This window comes from Primulina huaijiensis, chromosome 4 (assembly GCF_012295235.1).
Source record: "Primulina huaijiensis isolate GDHJ02 chromosome 4, ASM1229523v2, whole genome shotgun sequence".
NCBI lineage: Eukaryota > Viridiplantae > Streptophyta > Magnoliopsida > Lamiales > Gesneriaceae > Primulina > Primulina huaijiensis.
The window spans coordinates 22,718,922-22,736,176 of NC_133309.1; the positions used below are offsets into that span (position 1 = coordinate 22,718,922).

At 37.2% G+C, this 17,255-nt stretch overlaps 5 protein-coding genes across 6 annotated transcripts; 2 read left to right on the plus strand and 3 right to left on the minus strand.

The window, feature by feature from the left end:
• Positions 1-2,600: 2,600 nt before the first annotated feature.
• On the minus strand, positions 2,601-4,172 carry LOC140975472 (cytochrome b561 and DOMON domain-containing protein At2g04850). Its single transcript, XM_073439201.1, has one exon. It carries the CDS (start codon positions 4,012-4,014, stop codon positions 2,803-2,805), a length of 1,212 nt encoding a protein of 403 aa, XP_073295302.1. The 5' UTR covers positions 4,015-4,172; the 3' UTR covers positions 2,601-2,802.
• A 768-nt stretch (positions 4,173-4,940) lies between these two features.
• On the plus strand, positions 4,941-6,968 carry LOC140975473 (plant UBX domain-containing protein 10-like). The gene is made up of 4 exons (XM_073439202.1): positions 4,941-5,705; positions 5,816-5,989; positions 6,383-6,559; positions 6,638-6,968. Exons 1-4 carry the CDS (start codon positions 5,142-5,144, stop codon positions 6,863-6,865), a joined length of 1,143 nt encoding a protein of 380 aa, XP_073295303.1. The 5' UTR covers positions 4,941-5,141; the 3' UTR covers positions 6,866-6,968.
• A 792-nt stretch (positions 6,969-7,760) lies between these two features.
• LOC140974992 (uncharacterized) lies at positions 7,761-12,065 on the minus strand. The gene is made up of 5 exons (XM_073438486.1): positions 10,857-12,065; positions 10,663-10,700; positions 10,450-10,548; positions 8,796-9,658; positions 7,761-8,749 (listed from the first exon to the last, which is right to left on the minus strand). Exons 1-5 carry the CDS (start codon positions 12,063-12,065, stop codon positions 7,761-7,763), a joined length of 3,198 nt encoding a protein of 1,065 aa, XP_073294587.1.
• A 638-nt stretch (positions 12,066-12,703) lies between these two features.
• LOC140975476 (uncharacterized) lies at positions 12,704-13,906 on the plus strand. The gene is made up of 2 exons (XM_073439205.1): positions 12,704-13,096; positions 13,244-13,906. Exons 1-2 carry the CDS (start codon positions 12,876-12,878, stop codon positions 13,695-13,697), a joined length of 675 nt encoding a protein of 224 aa, XP_073295306.1. The 5' UTR covers positions 12,704-12,875; the 3' UTR covers positions 13,698-13,906.
• On the minus strand, positions 13,275-17,059 carry LOC140975475 (probable apyrase 7). 2 transcript variants are annotated; one of them, XM_073439204.1, is made up of 4 exons: positions 15,633-17,059; positions 14,387-14,940; positions 13,581-14,020; positions 13,275-13,435 (listed from the first exon to the last, which is right to left on the minus strand). In XM_073439204.1, the coding sequence occupies exons 1-2, from the start codon at positions 16,759-16,761 to the stop codon at positions 14,414-14,416; spliced, it is 1,656 nt and encodes a 551-aa protein (XP_073295305.1). In that variant the 5' UTR covers positions 16,762-17,059; the 3' UTR covers positions 13,275-13,435; positions 13,581-14,020; positions 14,387-14,413. The 2 variants fall into 2 exon arrangements, with proteins under 2 accessions (XP_073295305.1, XP_073295304.1); XM_073439203.1 differs by having other exon boundaries at positions 13,581-14,940.
• Positions 17,060-17,255: the final 196 nt, after the last annotated feature.

Below are 17,255 nucleotides of genomic sequence, written 5' to 3' on the forward strand. Positions count from 1 at the left end.
AAGAATTTTTTCATTACTTAACTCCAAGATTTTAATGCTCATGTGTACAACAATCAATGTGAATATTTAACTAAATCCATAGAGAATCACCCACATTAAATGTATGCGTCTTCTTCCATTTTCTCACCAAAAAATTTGAATATTTGCCCTTTATTTGTTCGTTTTTCTTGTAAACTGGGAAAAGCTGTCGATGCATATATTCTTGAGAAGAATATAATCCAAGACTGACTGAATAATAATTAAAAAAAAATAGAGAGAATAATTATCAATCACTGATACGATAGTTTTTTTTAATAAAAAAAATTAAATATATAAAATAATTTGCCAAGATTTCAAAGATGCTTCCTAATAGCTACAATGAATGGTACACAACCTATGGGCTGGCACGCACATAAATGGTAAACTCAAATTTGAACATGCCGTAAGCTACAAGTTATATTAACATTATATTATATATATAATTTTGATATGTTGTTAACTAATCCTGATCATTTTTATATTTATCGATAAGACGACACTCATTTATTATATATANNNNTATATATACAATTTTGTTATATTGTTCACTCACCGTGTTCATCTCAATGTCCGACAATAAAATGACACTCATTTATTAGATGTGATGAAACATATTCAGATTATACATCCAATAAATGAGTGTCATCTCATTGGTGGACACAGAGATTGACATGATATGTGAGCATCATATCAATCAGTATATATGTATTTATGCTATGCATGCGTGAGATTTCAAAAATAAAATTCATTCGGTATCAAATACATAAACAACATTCCATTTTTCGGTTTTTTAAATATATAATCCAGTTTCTAAATTTAATACCATTTGTTCTTTATCTTTTTACTTATATTTCTTAAATGAATTAAATAAAAATAAACTAAAAAATTTGTTTTTCCAGTGATATTCTTAATCTGTATGAAAAAACAAACAACCGGAAAAGACGAAATATTTAATTTTCAAAAAACACCCCTACCATATAGGTGTCACATAAAATTATCCAAACAAAGTAATTGCTTGCATGAGATACAAGGCAGGGCAAAAGGTCCAACAAGCCTAGCTTATCTCTAGCACGCCTATGTAATTTATATGGTAGCAGCAGCACATGCGTGTAGCTCATGTACAAAAAAGGAGTTGTTTGCCACACAAACTTATAGTAGAGTGGCATCCACTACGTATACTTCAAATCTATGATCTTTCATAGCTAAAGAATGGGGGCAAAAACTTGTGTGAGACGGTCTCACGGGTCGTATTTTGTGAGACAGATATCTTGTTTGGGTCATCAATGAAAAAATATTAATTTTTATGCTAAGAGTATTACTTTTATTGTGAATATCTGTAGGGTTGACCTGTCTCACAGATGAAGATTCGTGAGACCGTCTCACAAGAGACCTGCTCAAAGATGGGAATGTTTATTCGAGCTATGTCGAGCAATATTATCTTTTTTTTTTTTTTGCCGAAATAAATTTCTTTTTAGATTTCATTTATTTAGTTGATCTAATTAGGATACATCGAGTGGCGTCGAGTATAGATTTTTTTCGAGACTTTTCGTGATAAGTTTTTCCGGATTTCGCTTTATTGGGAAGAGAGAAAAGTGGAAAGTGTTAAGGTTGCCTTTACAAAAAGGGTACTTTGGAGTAGAAACAATGCACCAATTAATGAGTAGTTGTGAAGGAAACTTGAGAGCATTTGTTTGGACTTGAAGGAAAGGAACTAACTTTGACATGAAGCTTTTATATATATCAAAAGTTTGATTTTATGGGGCAAAAAGTTTGATTTTATGGGGAAATAACATAACTGAAATTTGGGTATTGATAAAATGTTAATTGTACTCTTGTCCATGAAATAATTAAGATCTTTTTTAGTTGAGGGAAAAAATTGTTATAATTGAATCTCAAATCAGAAATATCGTCTTAAATTTGAGATTTTGATGTCAGATAGACTACAAAGTATGGATTCTAGTCATGCTATTTAGCTATCTATTTTAATTATTCTATTAATAAATAATATAATATTTTTAAATTCACATTATAAAATTGATTATCCCATATTTGTACATTAAATTTTATGGTAAGGTAAAAATTTTAAAAAATATTACGGTAAGATGCATGACAATAATAAATTGTGTAACGGTTTTGTAATCTATGAGAATTAATTTTCAATTTTGATCTTAAAACTATGATTGGACAATCAATTTTAACTATTCTTGCCAAAATCATGAATTCAGTCATAGAACTAAAGAATAAATCTTTAATATTAAGGGAAAATCGTATTTTTGTCTTGTAATTTTGTCAATTTGTGAGTTTGATCATCTGTGCAATCAAAATTTAATTTTAGTCATACATCTTTCGATTTTTGACTATTTTAGTCATTTTCATCATGAATGTTGATGTGTCACTATACACATCACCGCAACACCACACTGCATTAATATTATTGCCACATCATGAAAAAGATTAAATGGCCAAAAAACAAAGACAACAGACTAAAACTTAAATTTGAACGTTATTGGTGGAAAAAATGTGAATGAAAGATGTCACCAAATTGAATTAGGTCCGTGAATCTAAAAGATAGTTAGAATCTAGGATTTGAGTTGATGTCATTTCATTGATTCTTCTTAATTGCATTGACTTATCCTAAAAATTCATTTCAATTGGAATTTGGTTATATTACCAAAATTTAATTGTGATATTTAATCACTTTATAATTTGATAATATCACAATTCTTGCATTTTCATATCAAAAAATAGTTTAAATTTGAATAAGAGAAAAGGACTACTCTGATCTTAGCCACGAGTGATTGAGCCACTTCCCTTATCATAAATATCTCCAAATATCCCTTCTCTCCTTAGCTTTTCTTCCTTGGATTTCCGACAAAAAATCACCCAAGAATTCACTTCCAATGCAATGCAAACGCCTAGTAGCGTCGAAAGATACAAACAATACGCTAATTTAGCATAAGATGTGTCCTCTCCCATGATTTCGAATCCTTGGAAAACATTAATAACTCCTAACAAAACACAAGCATATCCAACAAAATGGTGATAGGATTTCCAATACTTTCTAAATTTGTGTGTAGTTTTAGGCCTGAACAATAGTGCAAGAGTTTGCAACCACCCTAAACAAAAAGCGGCGAACGCGAGTTTCCGATGTAGCCCAAAAACTCGGCCTCGTGATAGTTCCCCTAGTTTGATCCCAATGGAGAATCCTACCGTTCCTAAGAAAACAGCCAGGATTTGTATCCCTGCATGAGCATAGAACCATGTAGGTCCTATGGCTTGTATGTGCCTTAGATATCGGGCCGTGACCACCCCTATGGGAAGCAGAATCCCCCAAGAAATGGCATTAAGGATCCCATGCACTATTTTGAGTGTTCTAGGATCGGTACTTGACTTGGCTGATGTGCCTGAAAGGACATCTATTGTTATTATGGAAGAAAGATCGTTTAATGTAGTTGGATGGATCGTTGGGGAGTAGCCTTGCACGTATAGGCCCCGGTTCCAAACGAAATGGATCTTGGTTTTGTTTGTTGGGACCTTTAACGTGGTGTAGATTTGAATGGTAGCACCGTCATATATGGTGGCCATACGGCCACCATATAGAGTGACAGAAGAGGAGAGTACATGGATGTCTAGAGGTCGGGATAGGAGGGCGTTTTTTTGTAGCTTGACTGTTGGATCCAGGATATATGGTAGTAGGACAATCTGGCCTGAGTTGGGATCTGGGAACGTGATCAAGGCTCGTGTTCCAGTCATCTCAGGGGAGATCGGGTTGATGCCCCATCCGACCCACCCGGAGGGCGAAATGAAGGTGCCAAAGAAGGCTAGATCAAGAGTTGCATTGTGGGGGTGGAATGACCAAGCCAGGGAAGCTTGTTGAGTAGGAAGCGTGGTGCATCTTTCGAAGGTTTTCGAGGCCGTCTTGGTAGTGCAACGAGACGAAAAGGCGACATTAGCATGAAGGGATAGAACAATGTGGAATAGCAAGATCATCTGCATGATTTTGCAGAAACAATAACAAGTTGAATCCTGAAATTGTGGAGTGTGTTGTTCTTCAACATATAATATGCTGAAAGATGTGCTGAGTTTTGCATATTTCTAGCAATTAGTCCATGCAATAAATCTTGAAAAAGATACATTGAATCCTTAACTTTGAAGAGAAGGCAATGTAAAGATGTAATAATTACTGATCATAGTTGAACATATTTCTAGCTATTGGTCCATGTAAAAAATCATGAAAAAGACTAATTGAATTCTTGTCTTTGAAGAAACGGGAATCTCTATTATGATAACCAGTATTACCAATCGTAAGCAAGAAGTGATTTCCTGATGTAATTAGTATAAATCAGACTTTAGTTCACTTGATTTAGTGCACAGAAACTTGTCCACACACAATATTGTATTCTGGTGTCACTCATTAGCAAGTAATTAAGTTACTAATTAAGGGGCATCACTTGATTTAAATTTGACTCTTAGTCTTGTATGATTCAATTTTTTTATATTTCTTGTCATTTTTCATCAGGAATGCTAATGTCTGTGGGCGACGAACGCTACGTCGAACAAATGACTAAAATTACGAATAATAATAATAATAAAGATAACAGACTAAGACTGAAATTTGACGACACATTACTGTAGTCGCAAAAACGCAAACATATGTTATAAAAACAATACAAATTTCCTTTTGAAAAAAAGGTCATTTTTGAATTTCTTTTGCTGGTCTCTAACATGATCGGAAACTTGCTAAATTTCTTGAGACTTGGGCTATCAATTCCCTTGCCCAATGAGGCTATGTTTTATATTCTCAAATCTCATATTTCAAATGACATGGTCTAAAGCAAATTCTACTTCTAATTTTAACTTTGAACTAGAAAAGAAAGAATGATCATAGGATTCCTTCCTTTGCGACACTCTCCTTGCTTTGAATAAAACTTTGATAAAGGAAAAGAATTCAGTAGAAAGTTGATTAAGACATCTCATGTAGCGTACTTTTTGACGATGCAATTCCTCTTCCACATTTGTTTCATTACATGATCATAGGATTCCTTCCTTGAGGAAACCAGACAATTTGTTCTCATTAGAAACCAGTAATATCCACAGTTTTTTTCAAGAACGTGCCATCAACAATGGGGGAAGCTGCAAGATCACTCGGCGACGCTTCGTTGAACAGCATTGTACGTAGAATGGTTAGCCTTCCCCGGAGCATATTAGGTGGTTTTTCACGGGCCGTGAATCAAGGAATAGACTTGATCTGTATAGGGGATAGACATAGCCAGAATCATCAGCATATTCGCCATCCGAACTATCCGCTTCATTATCCTCCTCAGCAACCTCAAATGGTCCAAGAAGAATGGGCTTTCCTTGCAAGATTCGAGCAGCAATATGGAAATACGCATCCCTTTTTCTACGCTTGCCGGTTCGCGAATGCGTTAAAGATGGCTCAAGAAGAGCATAAGTTCTTGTTCATGTATATTCATTCCCCAGACCATCCTTTCACTCCCTCTTTCTGCAGAGAGACACTTTGTTCAGAGGTGACAGTACAGTTTCTTGATGTAAACTTTGTTAGCTGGGGCGCACTTGCTGGTGGAGGAGAGGGCATGCATATGGCTGCAGCTTTAAGGGCTGCTAGCTTTCCATTTTGCGCTGTGGTTGCTCCGGCTTCTGGTGATAATTTAGCGGTTCTGCAACAGGTGAGTTCGATTAAGAAGATTTCCGAGAGAATTTCCTCAATAAAACATACTGTGTAAACTGTGCTAGGGACTTGAAAGTTTTGGTCACTAGTTTTGCTTCTTTTGTACAGATGGAAGGACCAGTCTCCCCAGGTGAATTGGTGGAAATTTTACAAAGAACATTGGAAGAACAAGGATTAGCCTTCGGGAGTGGCAGGGCTAAACAGCAAGAGAAGGCAAATTCGAATCGCCGACTGAGAGAAGAGCAAGATGCTGCTTATCTTGCATCTCTTCAGATAGATAGAGTACATGATTCTTTTCAAATTCAAATAATTTTTAGAATGCTAATGAAGGGTCTATCTACTTTTTCCAAACTTCATGTTTATGTCTTCTAAAATCATTAAACCTCCCCCTCATACGATTTTGTGAGTCTGACCTTGAAAATAATGGGAATGACATTCTATTGCCAAGCCAAAATGTGGGTTGAGGGCAACATCGAACCCCGTCGCAGCACGCTTTAACTTAGCGAGGCTAATTCATTAGATGTGAAAGTATCTCAAGTTGAGGATAACTTCACAGTTCCTTGAATGATTAATGTGGGATTAGTACCGTTGTCTTCCATTTTTAACTCATGGACCATAGATTAGACCATTTAAGGAAAAAGAAACTGACAATCTACTATGTTTCCCTTATGCCAGGAGAAACCAATGATGAAGAACCCTACATCTTCAGAAAACAGTGTTCCAAAACAAGAGAATTCCAATCATAGCTCCACAACAAGCAAACTGTCAACTATGCTAAAATCAGCTTCGACCAAGGCAGAAGCTTCTCATAAACTGAAAACCAGTAAGACAAAAAACTCGGAACCGACTAAGGTATTTAAGGTTTTTTCTTTACATCTTCATGAGCATTTCGTTTACAAGAATGACTAAAAAACGTTGATGCCTGGACAGATTTTAATCCGGTTTCCGAATGGAGAGAGGAGGGAGCATAGTTTCCTCTGTACAGATAAGATCAAAGCCATATATCAGTATATCGACTCACTAGGCCTAGGAGGAGTTGCAAACTACAGGCTAATATCAAACTTCCCTAGACAAGTTTATGGGGCTGACCAAATGGGAATGACACTCAAGGATTCTGGGCTCCATCCAAAAGCAAGCCTCTTTCTTGAGATTCTTTAATATTCTTTGAAACATTTCTTCCCTTAAAAAAAAACAAAAATGTGATCAGTTTCTCCTGCATTCTTACAAGACATCACGATCTGACAACCAATGAGGTTGTAAATTCAAAGTGCAACTTGGCATTTATAAGTTTGTGTACTTCCTGTCTTCATTTAAACTGGGGAGAAGTTTCTGCAGCTTCTTATTATGTGCATTTTAAAAGTCAATATGCATTTACTTGGATTGATCAACAAAATTACATGAGTTTAAAGTCTTTATCATTCAAACCGAAACTGGGAAATCTGGGTATTTAAGCCCGGTCAAATATGCATTTCGGAAAACATAAAAACTCATGTGAAAGAAACTATCTCACGATGTAATTTTATCATATAGATCTCCAACTTAACTCCATTTATGAAAACTATTACGTTTTATGTTTAAAGTATTACTTTTCATTTTAAATATTAATTGAGTTATTCGTCTGCGAATGCTGATGCGTAGATCTGTTTTCCAAAATACAACAAGAATGGTTCTTTCTTGATTTTGTCAATGTCGACATTTGTTTCTTTGTTGTCGATGATATCTTCGATTTTTTCACTGTTGAAATGACATAAAATTTGTATATAAATAATCAGTATTTTATTATTTATGTTTTTCTTAATTATATAAAGTAAGTAAAAACGTGTCTTGACTCTTGATAATCACAAGAATCAAATTAGTATTATAAACTGTTAATTATTATTAAAGTGTAGAGAAAAAAGGAAGCTAAGCCGACTTCATTTCTTAACTTCTGGAAAAATTACAATTGTTCTCATACAGTTCCAATATATATGTACAGAGGAGTAGCTAGTGTGTGGCTAACAAAATCGTGTATCAAATGTAAAAGCGTGTTTCAAATATCTACCAACACTCCCCTTCAAGATTGGTGTAGATTCAACACACCAATCTTGGACAGCAAGTATGAATGTTGTTCACGACTCAATCCTTTAGTAAAGATATCCGCAAGTTGTTCAGTTGTAGAAATGTGAGCAGTTTGGATCACACCATTTTTGATTTTCTCTCGTATCAAATGACAGTCAATTTCTATGTGTTTGGTACGCTCATGATACAACGGGTTGGCAGCAATATGTAATGCCGCCTGATTATCACGGAATAGGGTTGGAGGCGAGAGCAGTGTCACTCCCATATCATTAAGCAACCCAAGGATCCAAGTAACTTCACATGTGGTGCTTGCCATGGCTCTATATTCCGCTTCTGCCGAAGAACGTGACATGGTGCTTTGCTTCTTAGACTTCCAAGAGATCAAAGAACTTCCCAACTTGATGCAATAGCCCGTGACTGAGCGACGAGTCATTGGACATGCGGCCCAGTCGGAATCACAATAAGCCTGAAGAGAAAAAGAACAACTAGCAGATAACAAAATCCCTAAGCCTGGGGCAGACTTCAAATAACGCAGCACACGGAACGCAGCATCCATATGGGATTTTTTTGGTGCATGCATAAACTGACTAAGGACTTGTACATCATAAGAAATATCCGGTCTTGTGACAGTCAGATAGATGAGCCTTCCAACTAACCTCTTATAAGCATCAGGATTGGATAACAAAGGATCGGCGAGACCAGAGATAGAGTTCTTTCGACTAAATTCATCAAGTTCATGACTAGTCAATTTGAGATGTTGTACAGCAGGAGTATCACAAGGTTTAGCACCTGTTAAACCAGAATCAGCTAGCAATTCCAGCACATACTTTCGTTGATTGAGGTAAATCCCCACCTTGGATCTAGCTACCTCTATGCCAAGGAAATAACGCAAAGAGCCAAGGTCTTTAATGTGAATTTGTGAATGCAAGTAAACCTTTAAATCTGAGATAGATTTCTCACTACTCCCGGTGATAATAATATCATCTACGTACACAAGCAACAAAGTGATATGAGCAGAATCATGTTTAACAAAAAGAGTGATCGTTGGCCGATTGTGTAAATCCAGCAAGCTTCATAACACAAGCAAATTTAGTGTTCCATTGCCTAGAGGCTTGCTTAAGGCCATAGAGGGACTTAAGCAACCGACAAACATGCTGCTCCCCCTGAGGAGAACACCCCTGTGGCACACGCATATATACCTCTTCATCCAAATTACCTAGGAGAAATGCATTAGTGACATCCATTTGGTGAAGAGGCCACTGTTTTGCAGCTGCAACACTCAACAAACATCTTAGAGTGACGATTTTAGCCGTAGGTGAAAAGGTATCATGATAATCTATCCCTTTTTGTTGTGTGTCGCCTTTGGCTACGAGACGGGCTTTAAAACGATCAACGGTTCCATCCGGATGTCGTTTAATTTTATACACCCACCGGCAACCAATTGGCTTCATTCCAACTGGTAACGGAACTAAATCCCAAGTGTGGTTGGATTCTAAAGCCGCAAGTTCTAGGTCCATGGCTGCCTTCCATCTAGGATCTAAAATAGCCTCATGATAGGAACTAGGCTCCCTGTCTAAAGAAATAGATGCCAAAAAAGCTTGATATGGTTGGGAAAACTTGGAATAAGTAACATATTGTATGAGAGGATAGGAAGAAGAAGCTAGATTACTGTGAGACAAAGTGAGAAAGGAATAATCCTTAGTCCAGACAAGAGGCTTGAGAGCACGCAAGGATTTTCTTGGTGGCTGGGAAATAGTGATTGAATGTGGGACTTCATGTAGGGCTGGACCATCGAGAGGAGAAGATGGGGCAGAGGGAGTGACCTCAACAGGGTCTGATGGAGTTGAAGAAAAATCAGGAGTAACAGTGAAGGGAAAAACAGGTTGAGGATGACTAGGTGAAGCAAAGGGAAAAATGCTCTCATGAAAAACAACATCTCGGGAAAAAAAAAACTTTTGTGTATCAAGACTCATTACTTTGTATCCTTTATGATTGTTGAAATAGCCCAAGAACACAAACGCACTTGCTCTAGCAGAAAATTTATCCTTGTGAGTCAAGGATGTAGCGTAACATAAACAACCAAAAACACGAAGATGACTAAATGATGGAGGTTTATGGAGTCAGACTTCATGTGGTGTCATGTTTTGCAACAATGAAGTAGGGGTGCGGTTAATGATATAGCAAGCAGTCAAGACACATTCCCCCCAGAATTTCAAAGGTAAAGAAGAATGGAAACGCAAGGCTCGTGCAACATCAAGTATATGCCTATGTTTACGTTCAACAACTCCATTTTGTTGTGGAGTGTATGGACAAGAACTTTGATGTACAATACCTAAGGATTTAAACAACAAAGTACATTCATTTTTGAAAAAATCACTCGCATTGTCGGTTCGAATGATTTTCACAAGGGCAGAAAATTGAGTTTTAACAAGTTGGAAGAAGTTTTTGAGAAGTTGTAATACATCCACTTTAAAATGCATTAGATAAACCCATGTTGCCTTTGAAAAATCATCCACTATAGTGAGAAAATATTTCTCACCATTATGTGTAGGAGTATGAAAAGACCCCCATATGTCAACATGAACCAATGCAAAGCAACAAGAAGATTTAGACAAACTCATTAATGGAAACTGAAGTCTAGCTTGTTTAGACAGTGGACAAACAGGGCAATGAGGAAACTTTACAGATTTTGGTATAAAGGAAGTAATTGCATTCGAGACATAGACATATATCCTAAACGCTTATGCCAAACAAAAGAATCATCAGAAACGGTAGGCAAAGAGCTGTAACCATGAACAGAATTATTTCAAAGAGAATTAAGAAAGGAGAAAGGAGGGACTGAGCTGTGGTGTGAACCTGAAAAAAATCTTTTGTTAAGGTGATATAGGCCATTGCACTCTTTACCAATCTCCATTAATCTCCCAGTCTTGAGGTCCTGAAATAAGCAAAAATGGGGATAAAAGATAACAAAGCAATTATTATCTTTGGTAAACTTGGATATGGAAAGAAGATTGAGGTTGAAATCTGGCATATGTAACACACGGTCAAGGGTGATGGAATCATTAAGCAAGACAGATCATATCTTATTCACAGCAGCCTTGCCACCATTTGGCAATCTTACGAACTTAGATGAAAGCGCCACAGGACCAGGATTTCGCAAAATACTAGAATCACCAACCATATGTTCATTTGCACCACTGTCAATAATCCAATGAGAAAACATACTCGGTTTAGTTGAAGTACCTGCCATGTTGACTACCGGTTCAGCTGGAGATTGAACTTTGCAAGTGCCCAACAAATTCAAAATTTTGGCATATTGAGCAGGTGTAAAAATGGAAGGGACAGCAGTGTTTTTGTCATCTGTGTTGGTCAAGGGGGAAGCCTCTGTCTGTGCACCATCAGATAAATTTGCAGATGGCCTCGAAGTTCGAGGATTATCCCTGTAAATCCGTCCATGCTGGCCCTTCTTACCATGAGGGGATTTGTACAACTTATGGCTCGGGGGATAACCAACAAGCTTATAACAAAATTCCCGAGTGTGACCATTCAAGTTACAGTAGTCACATGTCAAAACATCCTTTTTTTGATAATTTTGCTTGCTTTGTGCAGAGAAAAACACTGCTGATGGGGGTTCTGACGTGGACAAGGATCTGTGTGATTCTTCTTGAGAGATGATCGAAAAAGCCTGACCAACAGAGGGTAGAGGACTCATCATCAAGATTTGGCTTCGAATTGAGGTATAACTCTCATTTAATCCCATCAGAAACTGCAATAGCTTTTGTTGTTGATCATGCACAATGTATTGCCTCGCTGTTGCACATTCACAGGAAGGAAGTACAACCAACGACGAGTACTCATCCCACAATTGTTTCAGTCGACAATAGTAACTCGACACAGTGTTACCAGCTTGTGTCAACCTGCTAATTTCCCGGTGCAAAGAGAAAATCCTCGAACCATTAACTTTGTCATACTGCTCCTTGAGATCGGTCCAAACTGTTGATGCATCAATAGCATAGACGATGCCCCCAAAAATTTCTTTCGAAACAGAATTCATAATCCAAGACAACACTAAAGCATTACATCTCTCCCATTGATGTAATGTACGTTGGTCACACGGAGGTCTTTTACATGTGCCATCGATGAAGCCGGTTTTATTCTTAGCACGTAAAGCGATGAGCATCGCCCAACTCCATATTCCATAATTATCAGTACCTACTAATTGATCAGTGATAAGGCTCATACCAGGTGTATCCGAAGGATGTATGTAGAGTGGATCGTTGAATCCGATGTTAACAGCCATGGAAGCTTGCAGAAAACCAGATCGTAGCCAAAAATCTCACAAAAGAATTGACAAAGGGCGCGTACAGATTCTCAATTCTGCACTGCAGAGGAGCTATGATCTTGAAAAAAAAACAAGAATCGGAGAAGAAATCAGAGTGAAGTCGCCAATAACTGCTCTGATACCATATTAAAGTGTAGAGAAAAAAGGAAGCTAAGCAGACTTCATTTCTTAACTTCTGGAAAAATTACTATTGTTCTCATACAGTTCCAATATATATGTACAGAGGAGTAGCTAGTGTGTGGCTAACAAAATCGTGTATCAAATGTAAAAGCGTGTTTCAAATATCTACCAACAATTATATGAATATAAGATATATTTAATAATCAATAAGTTAATAATATTTAAAGAAAACTGATTAAATGTGTCGAAAAATTATAATTTTATAAATGCTAGGAACATGGAAAGAAATGTTTGACTGGCAAATTACTGAAGTAATAAAGAAGTTAATATTTTAAAAAATGGATGGAAATAAATAAAATATATAAAAAAATTATTATTTTTTATTTAATTTAATATGCACATGAAACATGTATTCATTTTGTGAACACAAAAGATCATCATTAAAGTCGCTATTACAAATCTAAAGCGTTGTTTTCGAGTTCCACGCTTCGTCTCCAAACTTTCTTTAACTAAATCGCAAACACAGGATGTTAAAAGTGTGTTTCAATCGCCGCCGCCGTCGTCGGATTCAAAGGCATCATCCAGTGATTCCATCCCACTCATCTTCTTGTTTTTGCTCCGTTTTCGATTCTTCACCAGATACAAGAAATGGGTATTCCAAGCATTTCGATTGTCGCAGTTTCGTTGATCTTCGCTGTATCATGTAGTATTACGAAATTGGGCGAAGGAAAAGCGTACGAGTCGCCGGAGTACACAGTGATGCATTCTGAATCAGATTTCGAGGTGAGATTTTACAGAGAATCGGTCTGGATGAGTGCTCCGGCGGATGAAAGCTCGTTCGAGAAAGCTACCAGAGATGGCTTCCACAGGTACCTTTTTCTTTTCTTCCAGTCTAATTGGATCGCGTGTTTTCCACTTCATTCTTTATGGACGTAATTGCTTGAGGAAAATGGAGGTAAGTGATCAAGATTTTTTATGATAAAATGCTAAAGTTTCCATCTTTTATGAATTCCCAGATTATTCCAATTCATAGAGGGAGCAAATCTGAACTTTTCTAGGATTCCAATGACTGTACCTGTCTTAACAAGCATAGTTCCAGGAGCTGGACCTCTTCAATCATCAGCATACAATATAAAATTTTACTTACCAGTGAAATTCCAGGGCACCCCACCTGTTCCCCTTCCTGAACTGAACCTGAAACCTGATTCCTGGAAAAGTCATTGCGTTGCTGTTAGGAAATTTTCTGGCTTCGCAAGAGATCATAATATTGTGAAAGAAGCTGAAAAATTGGCTGTGAGTTTAAGCAGTACTGCGTGGGCAAACGCAAGTTTTGTGCAGAGTGAGTATGCTTACTCGATTGCGCAGTACAATTCTCCATTCAAGTTCATTGGTCGTGTCAACGAGGTTTGGGTTGTTGTCGATGGGTCTGAGGCTGCTGGTTGCAAACCCAGTCTTGTGGCCGAATTCTGAAGCTCGTTTTACTTAGCAAGAATGGCCACCATTGGAAACGACGATGAAGCTGATAGGGGCTATCAATGTTGGTCACCTGCTGTCCCTCTTAAATTTGCCTGTAAACTTTGCCAATATACATGTATATTTCCTTATGCCTTGTATGTATACAAAAGTAAGAACTTGCTAGTTCTAAAATTTTTGAATTTCAGTTTCGCCTTCCGCCTAAACTCTTGGCTTTGAGAACAACTCCAGATCTTATGTTCCATGAATCATTTGGAGCAGAAAATCTGCAGGACCACTTAACCTACACACCATGCAAACGCAGTCTAGAGCTCATTTACCTGTACCAGCAAGGAGATTTCACCTATAAGATCCTTATTGAGATTGTTTCGCAACACTTTATGCGGCATAATGATGTATATCGGATGGATACATGTTTATTGGATTATGTGAGTTTATAAGATCCAAGACATTTACATCATCCGTTGGTAATCAATACAGTGATGATACATATCATTTGATGAAGCATGATAAAATCTTTTGATGGTTTTTAGAGTGAAGAAGCAGGCACTTGAACAAACAACTATCGCACATGGAGGGCAAACCACAAAATTCTCCGACGAACCGACCATATTGATATGCGCCTTTTCGAATGAATTTGGATTATATTAAATACTTAGAACAGAAGGATAAACCAAATCTCTTACAATCAAGAATACGAGTGTATCTGTTGATCAATCAGGTTGTCCTTTTGGATATAGGTAAGATGGCAATGATGTCCGAGAAGCAGCCATCTTCCTACCTAACATGGGCAACTTAATTTGACTGCAGTAAACAACGAGAAGGAGGAGCAAAAGCAAAAGAAATGTAAACAATGAGGAAAATAACATTTTATGGTCTGGCAGAGAGAGAATGCCATTTTGAGATTTATCAGAACCAAGCCATAAGAATTCTCCCTCGATTAGTGATGCACCTAGTGTCCAAGAAACATTTCCAGGCCCAAATATTATTTCCACACCACTGAGGCAAACAGCATTTTCAATAAGAGATGCCAAATATGGGAGCCGAAAACAATCCAGTCCGGTGATGCTTGTCTGGTCAACTGACGGGTTTGAACATATCCTGTCACCCAACTCCCACAGCATAGTCAGGTTTGCCCTCTGGCTCAAGTTTAGTGCATGGGAGACAGCAAAGAATCCCGATAATGCATGATAACGTGTTACAGAATGCGATGTTTTTGATAGATTAAGCTCCGTGTTACCTGCAGATGAGATATTGAAAGATGGGTGTTCATAATTTGGCAGCGCTAGCTTTTGGCGTGGAGTTAGACTCAAGCCCATAATCTTAACAGACACAATTCAATATAAACAACTTATGCTCCAGAGAAACATAAGATTACGAAATCAATAACGGATAATAAGTAGCAATACTGGTGTGTTAAATACCAGTAACAGAAATAGTTTTTACTTATCAATTGACCATCATGGATGTGGATGTTCACAATGTAGGATTTTTTAAATAAACATCTTAAAACAAGAGAACAACAATGTGAACCCGACATTTGCGGGTTCAATAGTATAATAGCATTGACTACTAACAGTACAAGAATGTTATGAAAAAAGGGAAGAATGCAAACTTTCAAACTTCTACATGTTGCTCATGAAAAAATATTACCAAAAGAAGTAAAGGAATGAGTAAAACAAAAGCTACGAGACTAGTTTCATCATACTGGAAATTTTTACGGGTAATTCGCAGTCACATGCCAGATGGACTTCAATGACAAACAAGCACCCAACTCTTCACAGAATAAGAAAACAAAACAACACGGTAAACTGGGCAAAAAAAACTAAAAAACGTGTATATTTGGCAGGTATAAAATGCATCTGGTATTCAGTAAATTAAGATACTTTTTGGTCTAAATTGTATGATCAGATTGTTATAATTTCAACCGACCTCCATAATTAGCCAAGCCAATACAGTTTGAACGATGAACTTGGTGGGACCAATCTGAACTGCTAGAATTGATGGCAGCTGACCTAGCCATCACTTTACACTGCTCCCAATTTGGTTCCCCAACAAGTAACAGAGAATTTAACTCATTGTCTCGCACCTGGTTGCTCAGGTTTCTTGAATTTCTTGGATCAAGCCCAAAGCAACCACCACATGAATGGTTTTGAAAGAAACCAGAACCAAGACACGGATGTCTAACCTCAAACATACCACCACCACTTTCTCTAAGCGCCTGAGTATGACTAAGCATAATGATTGTTCGATCAAAAGCTTCATTCAAGCCAAAAGCCGGTAATGAATATGCTGCAACATCGTATTCAAATGGCCCAAACTTTGACCTAAACTCATGCTCATCTTTCAAAGAAACATCTACCTGAGCCACCACCTGTAATGAGGATCCTCCTATATCAAGAAGTCCCAATGTCTGCGGCATCAAAGAACTCCTAAGTACCCCCATTTGATAATTCAATGCTACCCAACCAAAATATGCCTCCTCCTTCCCACTCAAGACCCGAATCCAGCTCTTCCTGTACAAAAAACCATGCTCTTTCACAACATTCTCAACATTCTTCAAGACCCGCTCAGCATCATCCACGGTTAATCTCCTCATTCCAGCTGTAGCAAAAACTATTAAAGGCGTCACAACATGCCTCTTTAAAGGTACCCATTGTTCTGCATATCTAATCAGTGGCTCTAGAGATGCCCTCGCTCTAAATCCATCGTCAACAAAATTATGCAACCCCGGTTCAGTTTGCATACAGTGGTACTCACAACCATTGCTTTTATTAATATTTTGTGGGTAACTTCTTAATAAAATGGGCAACTTCCCATAAGCCTCATTCCCATCATCAATCATCCACTCATACACATTTACTCTTGAGCCGGTACTTCCACAGTCCAATACAACAGTGAAATATGTATTCATTTTCTCAGACATTAAAATTTGATCTTTAATAACTAAATATCCACCAACTATTCCTATGATCAAGATGATAATAATAACAAAGTTTCTTATTTTGGGGTTGTAAATAAACCTTGTACCTTGAAGCTTCCATTTCGACTTGGGCTCCATCTAAAACATCACATCAAAAGAAACCCACGACTATTGAATCTACTGTACATCATCTTCTTCATTTTTGATAGCAGGGTCATCAAGCAAAAACAGTGTACATTAGAGGTCCCATTATTCAGTCATAGTTCCTAATTCCTTCGTTAACAGACTAAATCGATAGGAGGCGTGCAAAGAATCCACCTTCAGATACCCAATCAATCAAGAAAAAGCGCTCAAATTCAAGATTTGGAAAATATTGGATGATTTGCTCAGGTACCCTTCAGCAAGCAAGACACCAGATCTATGGTCCGCTGTGAGGTAATTCTTTCCTTTTCATTTTTTGTCGTCCATTTCTTTTTATTTTTGATAAAATTTCACACGCAATCTTTCGGAAAAAACTTCACATGCATGATGCAACAAATTTCATTTTTTTTTAATTTAAACAAAGATTTCTAAAATTTGTTATATATTTAGTTTTTTTCTCTAAAAAAATCTATCACACAAAATTAATCTAT